Source organism: Gymnogyps californianus, chromosome 3, assembly GCF_018139145.2.
Source record: "Gymnogyps californianus isolate 813 chromosome 3, ASM1813914v2, whole genome shotgun sequence".
Classification (NCBI taxonomy): Eukaryota; Metazoa; Chordata; class Aves; order Accipitriformes; family Cathartidae; genus Gymnogyps; species Gymnogyps californianus.
In genome coordinates, this window is record NC_059473.1 from 9,195,520 (window position 1) to 9,207,957 (window position 12,438).

The 12,438-nt window shown below is 40.1% G+C and overlaps 1 protein-coding gene across 2 annotated transcripts in view; it reads left to right on the forward strand.

The window, feature by feature from the left end:
- Nucleotides 1-12,438, forward strand: part of PCSK2 (proprotein convertase subtilisin/kexin type 2) — a 106,208-nt gene that overhangs the window by 54,120 nt on the left and 39,650 nt on the right. For both annotated transcript variants that reach the window (XM_050893409.1, XM_050893410.1), the window contains one exon: nt 113-150. In XM_050893409.1, coding sequence (XP_050749366.1) covers nt 113-150 — 38 coding nt within the window. The remainder of the gene's footprint in view (nt 1-112; nt 151-12,438) is intronic.

Consider the following 12,438-nt stretch of genomic DNA (forward strand, 5'->3'; position numbering starts at 1 on the left):
ATGATCATTTTCCTACGGTTGCAAAGGAATCTTGTTTTGTTCTGTGATAATTAGAAAATCTTTTTTGAAACTCTTAACCTTTGGTTTCTGTTCTGTCATTATCTTATTGCAGGAATTGATTATCTGCATCCTGATCTTGCATCAAATTATGTAAGTACATGCTGACCTTTTCTGTAAAATGTGGATTTTCTTACTGTTATAGTCCCTCTGCTACAAAATTTTAAATAATGAGTGGAACAACAGTATAGCTGAACTGCTGATCTTACAGATGATACATTTCACATTGAAAGAAGCAGACTAAAAATGGGACTGCCTGTGCAAGGAAGGGAAAGGTGACAAGGCTCTTTGTGGAGGAATGACAGTGCTGCCTCACATTAAATAAGCTGCAGGTTGCAATATTGGATTTAGGACAGAAACGAGTAACCTGGGAATTGGTTCTAAATCCTGCTATTAAGATGCAGAATGCGCTTGTCACTTGGAGGACCATGGAGCTGTGGGCTGTGGCAAGGCATGTATTAGCCTTTGAAACCTCCAGGAACAGCTTAATTCCTTTATAACAGGTGATTTGATCCAGTGCTTCAAAGCATGTGCAGGGCAGATTGTGCATTCTCAGCACATGGTGTGTCAACTGATTGTTCCTCAAACCTGCCTCAGGCTTCAGACCTTCAGACTAGAGGATTTTTATCTTTCTTAATTCTTCCAGGCTCTCCCCAACCCCCCGTTGACACTAGCACTCCTACCTCCAGACGTCTACAAGGGCTCCCAGCACCCATGGACTGTAGGTTGCCTTTGTGGTACGCTGCTCTCACACTGTGCTTGTGTCAGTCCGTTGAGCAACAGGCGTCTGGAAGCTGTGGCTCCTTGCCGGAGGGATTGTGATGTCTCTGTTTTAGGTCTTGCTATTCTCCTGTAGTCAGTGGCTTCCTGAGGGAAGCCCAGGCTGCTTCAGCTGAGCAATGTGGTTTAGTTTGCAATTGCAATTAAATGGAAAGAAGAACAAAGACAACTGGAAATTTTGGTAAAGCCATGAGCCATTTGGATAGAACAGCTCCAAAATGAGAAAGAGTAAGACAATTATTTTTATGTACTTGCAATTTGGAAAATAATAACATACAGGATGAAAATCTATTTGTTGTTGGAAGTAGCAAAGCACGTTTGGTAGAGAATAAGTGGATATAGAAGGTGTTTACTTTGGACAAGGAATTTGGGAAACAGCTGACCACAGAGGTGAAGCGCAGGATAGCCAGTTTCAGTCCTTATGAACTGGCTTAATAACTTGATAGCAGCTAATTAAACCCTGTGCCCTGACTGCAAAATTCTCTCCCAAGAGGAATAACTCAGTAGGATGTTCCCATAAATTGATACAAATAAAGAAGTTTGTAAAAGGCAGCCTTTTTCTTTGCGGGAATTGTGCTCCATGTGTATGTTCTAGCGTATGATCTGAGCAAAGCACGCACTCTTTACTCACTTTTCGGCAGCAGGTGTGGACAAAGTATGTGGGAATATTCTGGTTCTAAAAATCTTGTTTCAAATAAACAAGCAAAAAGTCTACACCATATCTGATACAATGTCAAATAGGAACAGTTCTGTTGTTAACAGTGAACCTAGGATCATGCCCAGAAACCAAAAATAGATTTCTCAGTAGTACAGTGTTTTCTCTTTTAATTCTAAAAATACTTTCTCTTTGATGGATAAATATTTGTCAGGCTTAGCAGAAATGTATTGTTTTTAGACTGGCAATAGTGAGTATTCTGGAAATTAATGGAAAATGACACAGAGAATGACAATGCACAGACATGATGCTAGAAATCAGAAAGTAGTGGAGCTAAAGAGAAGTCTGAGAGTTCAGAAAAGAAATATTGGGATGAAAATTGGAGAAGAAAAGCTGTCTCGGCATGGGGACAACAAACCTTTAATGGCAGTCATGAAGGACTTGAGGAGACTGATCTTGAGATGAGAATCAGAAAAGGTTTGTGTAGGAATGACTTTGTCCAAGCAAGGAGCGGTCCAGTAGTGGAGCAATGATCAGGCTGTGGAAAGACAAAAGAAGATTGTCTGGCCAATGCAAAATGCAGAATTAGGCATGGCTTGTGCAGGGCAGATCAATAGCCAGCCACAGGGGAGAAAAGACTGAGGAATGAGTGGTTGGTAAGATAATCATTAAAGGAGCATCAGGAACTCCATCTGAAAGATCACAGTCTTAAAGGAGATACCACCCCAAAGCATCTGATACAGAAATACTAAGATATAAGCTATCACATGAAATCTGTGGTTCTAGGCTGTCACAGCACTGGGAAGAAAAAGGCAAAACAAAGCTTGAGTTTGTATAGTTCGGCTTTATTGCCTAAGGTTCACTTTTAATTCTGTGCTGAATATAGCAGAGGACACAGCAAGGAAACGTGCTGATAAATTAGCACATTATATGCAAGGTAACCAGTAAAAGCGTAAACGTGGTAACCAGTAAGAAGTGCTAGCACCTCCTCACGCAGAGCTGGCTGCGGTTGCTGTCTGAGAGGTGGCTGGCTGAAGGGCAAGGTTGACTCCTGCTCCTGCTGCTAAAATCTGCCATCTCCTCCCTCGCCCAAGTACGGCACAGCGGTTGCAGGGCTTGGTTCACCTGCACTTTGCCTCTCCTCCTCTCACTGCAAGGCTGTGCAGGCCTCCTTGAGTCCTGGGAGATCCTGCTCTGGCAGCATCTACTGTGTCTCAGAGAGCACGGGGGCCTTTTTTCCCAGTAGGTAGTAATCTGGGCATGAACTAAAGACAAGGACTTAAATTCAGCTGAAGGGAAGATCAGTTTAGACGTAAAAATGCAATGAAACGAGTCTCTTAAGGAATGAGTTGTTAACTTGCTTCGGGGTGGCATAGCAATTGCAGTCACCTTTGTACAATTTCTATGCCACATGTTTGGTGTTTCACGACGTTTGCACTTTGGGGCAGCTTTCTCTTAAGTTATATTGTTTATTTTTAGGAAATTAAAAGCCCACTGTTTATGTTTCTCAAGTGTGTAAATGCCTGCATACCCTCGCAGTGTCTGTACTTCTTGCTTGGAAAATTGGGAGCAATTAGAAAGCCTCTCAAAGGTGGTGTTTTTGGCACTTGAGCATTTTCAAGTATAAAAACTTGGCATTGGTTACTCAGTTTAATTTGGCTTTTATGTTTTTGACTTGCTAGTTTTCTTGCTTGAATAGTTTAATGGGGGTTAGCACTTAGACAAAATGGAGGGTCAGGGAAAAGAAAGAGCTTTCTGAAGGAAAAAACAATTTGTCCTAAAAATTGCTGAACTATGATCTATCATATGGAGTGCACTTCTATCCATATTTTTCTTTGCAGTTTCTGAGCTTTACTGCTTGAATCATCCGTTTCTCTTTTTAATGCACTTTATATACATGGAAAGGAGTGTGCTTGCTCACAGTCTGGATGGACTGCTCTTCCAGCACCCCCTCCCAGCTTGCTGCAGTATAGCTACTTGCTTTTCTGGGATCAGGGGGTTATGGCAAAGCTGGAATTTTCCATTCTGCGCCGTGAATGCAGAGAGACTCATTGTGAAACGATCGATATTTTCTTCCAAGCCTTGGAAACCCTGCAGAGGTTCAGCCTTCGGGAAATTATTTTTTTCCCACAAAGAGAACCCTTCATTATGAACTGATAATTAAAAAGCTGAAGCCTAATGTACTCCATGGTTTTCTTTCAACTCAGACTGTACATACAAAGCCAGCAATTTTCAGGACTGACTTCTCCAAGATACAGCATCTGAGTGAGAAAGAAAAGTGAAGTAACAAGGGCTGCATATTAGGTATGTCTAATAAAAGAGAAGAACAGCAGCTGTGGGGGTTGTACATTACAAATTTCAGTACATTGTTTTAAAGAAAAACCTAAGAGAGCAAATGGACATTGGTGTGCCACGAACAGAAACAGAAGCTGATCTGTCTCTCGTATCGGTTTGTATTGCGGTACTTTTATACTTGGCCAATGTCTGCCGGTGAAGGTCAGCGTAGCTGCATTATCCCATTTACAGCAGCAGGAAGCTGATCATCTCACGTAAGTGGGTTTGTCCCTGATTAGCAGTAGTGAGTGTCTTTTCTTCTCTGTAACGTGTCTTTATGGTACAACCTTATGTTCCGTCTTCCAAGGTCCTTACCAGCTGTCATTCAAGCTGTAGGCAGGAAAGGATTTGCTGAGCAAAAAAGGCTCTATGCAAGGAATGAGGGAAGACTTTCTGGAGTTACCCCGGGGTTAACTGAAGTTTTCTGCCATCTACTATTTCTTATTCAAATGTGAACAGCAGGTGGTCTTACCTGTCTTCTCTTTCCACTTTGGCGACATCTCCAAACATAAAGCAGTCTCTCTCTCACAACTTTTGGTAACTTGTCACCAGCTAATATGATAACAGCTCCCTCCACCTTGCTGAGAGGCAAACAGAAGCATATTTTTGGAATAATTGTCTTATCACATAAGCAGTGAAATGTTCTACTTCTGTTATGAGCTGCAATTTCCATTGTTTGCTAGAGGAACAAAAACATCATTGAATAATCTTTACAGCCACGAAAGAAATAAGAAATAGTACAGGCAATAAATTATACACTGCAATATGTGCAGCGAAGCTTAGCAACAGCATAAAGGATCTTCTTTCTTTTAGAAAGTCTGTGTTTCCTTCATTAGCATGAATTTCTGAGTATGCCTTGGCCTCCCTGCATGCTACCGAAAGGACCGGCAAATTGTTCTGGAGGCCATGAGCCTGATCTCAATGATTTACCAGTATAAATCATCAGTATCTCCACTAAAATCACTGGGGCCTAATTGTGGGGTTTTGTAAGTTGACAAAGCTCCATTGACATCTATTGAACCATGCTACTTTGACCCTGATGATCTGCCCCACAGAAGTCCCAGCTGATGTAATTGCCCAAGTCAAATAGAGTTCATGTATAACTGGTGGCGAGAAAAACGTTACCTTCCAAGACCGAAACTTGTTGGAAACCCTCTGAAGACCTTGAAAAGCTCCCAGTGTCTCTGCACTGTCATTAATATCAGCCCAGGGGATCCACAGGGAATGTAAAGCCAAACCATAGCAAAGTCAGGTTCATGCTTGCCTGGCACCAGTGAATGATTTCAGTTAGCTTTATGAGATCGATTCCTACGGCATGATTTTCAAAAGAGCCCGAGACAGTTACACTGCCATTTCCTACTGCATTTCAAAGGGTTATTGAGCACATGCACTAGACACTTAATTTCAATAAACCTTTACTGCTAATACATCAGAGGTATTTTATGGGCAAACTCTGCATGCTGGCCATTGTTGCTAGTACCTATTTTTAATTGCAATGTTGAAATAACACATTATCAAAAAATGAAGAACAGAATAAACTGTTTCAGATGTTTCAACACGTCACTAATTGGATTTTAGGTTGGTTGGTTTCTTTTGGTTTTTTGGTGTTGTTTTGGAGTTGGTTTTTTTGCTAATAGGTTTTCTAAAATAAACACTAGCATAACAATTAAATATTATCAACTAAAACCTGGGATAAATTCACAATACATCCTTCTACTAACACTGAAAGTTCAGTAAGCACACTGTTTGATGGATGCTGTTAAAGCAGATTGTGGCAGAAATTTCATCAAGAAATTGTTGAGACAAAATGAAACCTCTCTTTTGCCAGGATAGAAGGATGGATTGAGTGTTTAAATGCCAGGCTGACTGATGCCTTTGCATCCGAAACTGATGGCCTTCTGTTGGGCTGTTTATGCTGCTCAGGTGGCTTCTGGCAGCTAGGGGACTGGTTTTAGCATTTAGAAGATGATCATTCAGGACATGCAAGACGATGAAGTTTCACCGGCATAAATTAGAAGTTACTGGGAAAAGAATGAAGTTCTCTGTTTCAGACTTGGCTATTTTTTTCTGTTATTCTGTGCAGGATCAGCTTCTGGGCTCATCTCTGTTCTGTGCAATCTGGTTTTTTTCTCTGAACATATGAAAGGCTGAAAAAGAGATGATGCCTTCTCTGATAAGATCAGCCAGGCAAATAAGGTTCTCTGGGTACTTGGAAGGGTGTCCTGGGTTTGTCATATACAGAAAACACAATGGGGTCCTGCGAACAGTCCTCCCCTGCTCCCAACAGTAACTGGTTTTGCAGGTACATGTCACAGGGGTGCTCGTGTACTGAAGTCTAAATAAGAGGACTGTACAGTTCCTCTTCTCTGCCTTATAGCTGCTTAATATGAGCACTGCTAATGGGAGAGAGAAGCCATGGTGCTATGTAAAGGAGATGTCAGTGTCTTGTTACTTCATGAAAGATAAAAAAGTTTTGTAATCATAGATGTTATCACAGCCTTCTAGCTTTCAACTCAATTAAAAAGATGGAACAGCAAAAAGAATTTGAAGACTGTTTCTCGTCTGGATTATTTTGTATGGCCAGAGGGCATAGAAGGAGGCTTTTTCTGCAAAGGAGGCTGCAACTTGTGAAGGAGGTGTGATTGCCTTAAGGAGAGATGATTTGTGTCACGTACAGAGCTGTGTTTGCAGCTGAAAACTGGATTTCTCACACTGATGCTAACTGCTTTGCTAAAGCCCGTTATGAGAGATCTGGGCCCTGAATGCTTGGCAAGTTCTGGGGCTTGGTGCTTAGCACCGTCTATACAGCTGGAGTTGCCATTGCTCCACTGATGTTGGCCTCTTCAGGGGGATGCACTGATTTATACTGGCTATAAAATATCCTCAAAGTGCAATTCCTTTGGAATCAGAAAGATACTAAGGTATTGTAGTTGTATTTGCCCGAGATTATTTTCAGAGCGATGAATGCTGCAAAAAGTTTCCAGCTTTATTCTGTATTAGAACCACCTGAAAGGGTTAATCTTCAACTTAAATGCATGCCTGGTGTGCAAGCAATGTGAGATGGTGCTAAAGACACTTGCTTTGCAAGCTAAAGACCATGCATTGTCCGCAGTGTTTATTTTTCTCTATAATCAATGTACTTAATTAATCAGCTGCACACTGAGAAAGTGCAAGGTGGCTAATCGCTTCAATCATTAAGCGGTGGTATTAATTTTCACTTAAGGCATCATCCGTGGAAAGTAAATTAAGATTATTGAAATGAGAAATGCACAGGGGTGGAAGAGAGCAGATAAGGACATTTCTGCATCAGTTCTGGCTGGCGCTTTTGAAACTGGCTTGTGCCTCTCTCCAGGGTTTCTCCAAGTAAGTTTTTTGGAAATACTTGCTGCTTTTATTTGGGCAAGAAAAGTAGAGGAGAGATGTTAGTCCTCACTGTTTGCCATGGAGGGACCAGACATCGCTTTGTTTTGGTTTTTTATTACCTCCCTTTCTGCAGACCAATTAGCTTTTGGAACTGGCCTGAAATCTTCCATTAGAACAATATTTTTGCTAGTAAAGATGAGTGTTTTATAAAATCAAAGTGTCCATGGGAAAATAAAAGTGAAATATTTTTATTTTGGATCAGTTCAACCTCATTTTAAATATTTGACTTCTAGAACACACTGAATTAAAACAGCGGCAACAAAATCCCACTCTGGTGCATGGTCCACTTGGGAGAACAGGGTCAGATACACGGTCCCCTGGAGGCAGTGCACACCATGTAATTTTAAAACTAAGTTCAACAAAATGGAATAAAGAGCTTCTGTTTCCCTAAAGTGAAAATACCACATTCTGGGTTGAAAAAGGCAAAAACATTTTTGAAGATTTTTCCATTTGGAAGCTTTTTTTTATTTTCTGTTTTTCAAAGAATAGTTATTTTAACTGCTCACACTGTTTAAGACACTAAGCAGTGTTGAAATCCCTGCGTATCCATCAGCATTGAAATGGAACTTAATTAAAATTCATACTGGAGTTACATTTTGGCTACCAAGGTATCACCAGGGAAGTCTGAATTAGATGGTGCGTGTGGGGAACGCTAGTCCCTCACAAAGCTCCATCAACATTTGAGAGGTGTTAGGGGGAGACTTTCAGGCCCAGTGGTGATTTTGACAAGCAGAGTCTCAAAGCCACTGTTAACTAGTGGGCATGCAACTGGTTTTAAAAGGAGAGTTTTGGCCAAGCCCTTTGGATAAGCCAAACTTGCAGAAGAGGAGAGCAGGGAGGCAGGAGGAGTCTGCTTTCTTCTGTGAAATCATAATAGCCTAAATACAGTAGATAAAGATGCAGATGATCTCCAATACTTTAAACACCTCTCCTTCACTGTGCCTGTAAATTAATTTAGTTTATTTGAAATTAATTCAATTTTTTCTGTCCTGGCACTTCATCTTGACATGGTTGTTTGCTTTGCATTGTTTGATTTTTATTGTGTGCATTTATGTTCTCCATATTCATATTTTACTTCTCAGTAGCTATGTAGGTGGTTAAGATATTTTTAAACGCCCGCCTTATTTCAGATTGCTTTAATTTAAATATAATGTTCTTCATTTCTGTTGCATTCCCAACAGAAGCAATAAGCATAATAAACATCTCTTACAGGGGAATAGAATAGTAGTGCACAATGTCTAATAAAATGTTGGCCTCATTGAAGTCACTGGTAGTTCTTCCATTAAGTTCAGAGCAATCAGAAATTTGGCAGATCATATAAATAACAGGTTTGTAATGTTTGTTCTACTGTGTATTCCTTTTTTTTAATCATCACAGTAGAGGCATAGGCTTCCTAGCTTCAGCTGCGCAAATAACGATACCAAGAGCTGTGGAAACATGACTGTGCAGGATCACGTTTTACTCCAGAATAGGAGCTTGTATTTGATGAAACTTCAGCCGCTTCCAGTGCTGTGTAGCTGTTGTTTGATGAAAGTTAAATGGGTATGGTAGTGCATACCTCAGTCACATGTTCCCTGTGCTGTCCTTACTCATAAGCTTTGATGTAGATTGGGGATCGTTGGAAATGTTCTGCAGGCAGGTTGTGGTCTGGATTTTATTAAAGGAGGTGAATCTCTCTTTGAATATGTACAAAGGGGAGCACAAAGTCTGTGCTATGTTCAAGGACTTCATAATTTCAATGCTAGCACATGTTTTTTAGAATAACTTCTTGTGAGAAACTACATCGCTTTAATTCAGTGGCACTGAACTCAGTTGCAGAATTAGTCAACAGTGATACCATGTCTGACTGATGTAATTGTGAATCTTTCTTTCAGTCAGCTAATGATGTCTAGGACATTTCTTAAATTTACACATCCAGTAAATTACGGTGAAAACATTAGCTATGATCAAATATACTAATCTTTAAGAGAAGAACCTGGAAAGATGATGTACTATTTAAAAGCATAAGCACTTGCAAAATGTAGTATGTGTGGATTTACATGAGAATGTCTGTTCTGAAGATCTCACCTTCTCTCCCTGAAATTTTGGATTTAGCTGTCCATTGGTTTTGCTGACTCCACATGGAATAAACAATGCAAACTTTCTAATTAATGCAAAAGCATATAAATTGGTCCATTAAAATCCCTGAGAACCCAGCATGTCTTGACAGATATTAGTCACATTCTTAATACTCCCCTGGGATGCTCTCAAACTATGCTAATGAGGTCAGCATGCACCTGGAATAAAACAGAATAGATCTTCAAGACCTTTTAACTCTAAGGCACGTAGATCAACCTGTGTTTGCTTTTTGTGACAAAAGAAATGTAGATAATAGTTTGCATTATGTTTTTTGAGTCTCTTCTCTGAAATTTTCACCTCCTTTTCATTGACCTACAACGTCACTTTTATGTGTCCATTCATCTTCTTCCATATTCATGCAATTTAGGTGAAACACCAGTTGAGCAGTTGTTAAGTTTCTTCTCTTGTCAGCTGAGAAACCTTTCAGAAGAAGGAAAATACCCAACCACTTTTCTGTCTCATCTGTTCTTACTTTCCGTTCTCTGTATCACCGGAATAGCTCTCCCTGTCCTCCCCTCTGCATAACCACCACAGACCAGGTCTGTTGTAGCTAACTCCCCAAACCATCTAAGCAACTTTGATTTCCCTCTTTGCAAAGCCACAGTTTGCCTGTTTTGTAACAATAGATTGGTGTAACCTGTTAAAGTGGTCATCCTTAATATCCTGCCAAGTTGGTTTTATGAGGGCCGTTATAACCGCGTGTCCAGTATTCCTGCACTTTTGTCGTGGTTTAACCCCAGCCGTGAGCTGTGAGCATTGCTGATAATTGATCAGTTTTTAATGAGACTGACTGCAATGCCTTTGCGGTCACAGAGAGCGATGTGGGTGCCAACGCCTGCTAGCCACACGCAGCGGCAGGGAAGTGTTTGCTCTCCCAGCGCACGTGGCCAGTCTTTGCCCAGACCATGTCATGCCAAATGACTGGATTCGAATGACTGCTGAGTTTGTAGTGCAAACTCTGAGCTATAGATTTTCTTACACTGATGGAAAAAATTGTCCCTTATCCACCATGTGCTACTTAAGAGACGTTTATGCTGAGTGTGATCTGAATCCTGCCTGCTGTGTTTGGTGGGAGAGCCCGTGGCAGATTTTGATAGGCTTTGGATCAGGCTCATTGACGGGAGCAAGAGGGCTTAGCTCCCCTTCTCTTCCAGCTCATCTCTCCAAGAGGCTCTAAGTACTGGCTGCCGTCAAAACACTGCAAACACAACCTTTACTGCAGCTCAGCACCCAACGCATATTTGATGTACTGACAAACTTGTCAGTTATTTCTTACAGGAATATAACTAAGAATAGTGGACCTGAACCTCATTTCTCTGCTGCCAGCTTTATACCTCTATTACTCTCTCAATTTCAGTAGGTCACACTAATACATAATCGAAGTATCTGAAGGGGGGAAAAATCCATGTATTGGAAAAGGAATGTGGGCCAGGTTTTTAATAAAATGGAACAATGAAGTTAGATGAAATGTGTGTTCACAGTATTTTTCAGTAAAAGTCATTGCACAATTTGTATTTGCTATTATGATAAAATAATCCAATGGCTCATATATCTCTAGCCACTCAGATGCCATTTTTTTCTCCCCCCCAATTAAAGAAATCAAGGAGTTCATTTCATAGTCTGAAGCTTTAAAGCTTTAAATTTGCTACTTGCCCTGAAAATCTTCATCAGTAACTAGTTGCTTAATTTATTTTTATTTTACTAATTTAATTGTCTTAGCAATATGCGTCCCTATGAACTTTCAGTACCCCCTCAGTATGTTGTAGGTATAGCTTAAAGATTCTTGTGCACCCCCTCTGAAAATTAAGGAATGTTTGGCTGAGCAGAAATAGGTTTCATTTTTTTGTAGGTTAACTTGCTTTTGCTTTCAGAGCTCTGGCTCTAAGCAATTAACAACTGGTGATGTGCTTCAGGTTTCCTCCACATCAACCTGAAAATTGTGGAGCAGGCTAAGAATGCCAAGAGGTGAATTGTGAAGCAGCCTCTTTATTATAAGCACAAGTTCATTTGGCTGCTTGCTTTTTAATAAAGTCTCATGCCTGCCTCAATTTCTTATGCTTTTTCCTATGTCAGGTGAAGATGCAAGGGAGAGGAAATGGAGGGTATTTCAATAAGCTAGTTCTATTTATAAAACTTTGTTAGGGGAAAAAAAAAATTCTCCACTTCTTAAAAATTCTGCCCAGCATAAATTTTCTCTGAGTCTTTGTGATTCTTTTTTTTTTTTTGTCCTGTTTGACTATATACCTCTGAGCCAAGCATTAGCAAACAGCCACAGAGAGTTAGATAGCATTTAGCTGGATGCATTTGGACTTTTATTCTGTTTACTGGGAAAACATTCAACAGTCTTGGTACCTAAGAATGGAATCGATGATTTCTTCTGTTCTTTGAAGCTTGAAAAAGTTTGTGCTTAGATCTACCTGTGTGGTATACATCACTGCTGTACAGCCCAGGTGCTTTATCCCCATGTGAAATAAAGAGTTTGTTTAGCCGCAGCCTTTCTTTTTGAAGATGCTCACATGCTGAAGAGCACCACCCGGCCAATGTAACTCATGGTGGTTTTCTGATTTTGTCTGCAGGGGAAGTAGGAAGGAAATTAGTGGGGAAAAAAGTAAAATAAGAAGTTGCATGACATTGTAGTGCCAAGTGATATGCAGAGAGGATCATCAGCTACTTGACAAAGGAAATCTGTTTAATATAGAAAAAGAACACAATGTAAGATAATCTCAGTGAAGCTATTTTTCTTCCTAACAGTAACTTTAAAAATAATGCTACCGTAATGAAGATAAATATAAATGTTTAACATGAGACTCCATGGGTTTTTTTGGCTGCATTTTTTGTTTGTTTGTTTTTAAACCTAAGCAGTGAAAAAGTTTCAGCTTTGCAAAATAAGAAGTTACATTAGAGGTGGGACAGCCAACCTGTCTTCCTATAAATTCTAATAACTGGACTATTAGAATTGTTACTGCTTGTTATCTCAACTATTTTTACTGTTCTAAATCAAGCAGTAGTCACCTGTTGTTTGTAGTCAGTTTATCCTCTTTTGGCTGTAATTCTACTAGCTTTTCTTTTGA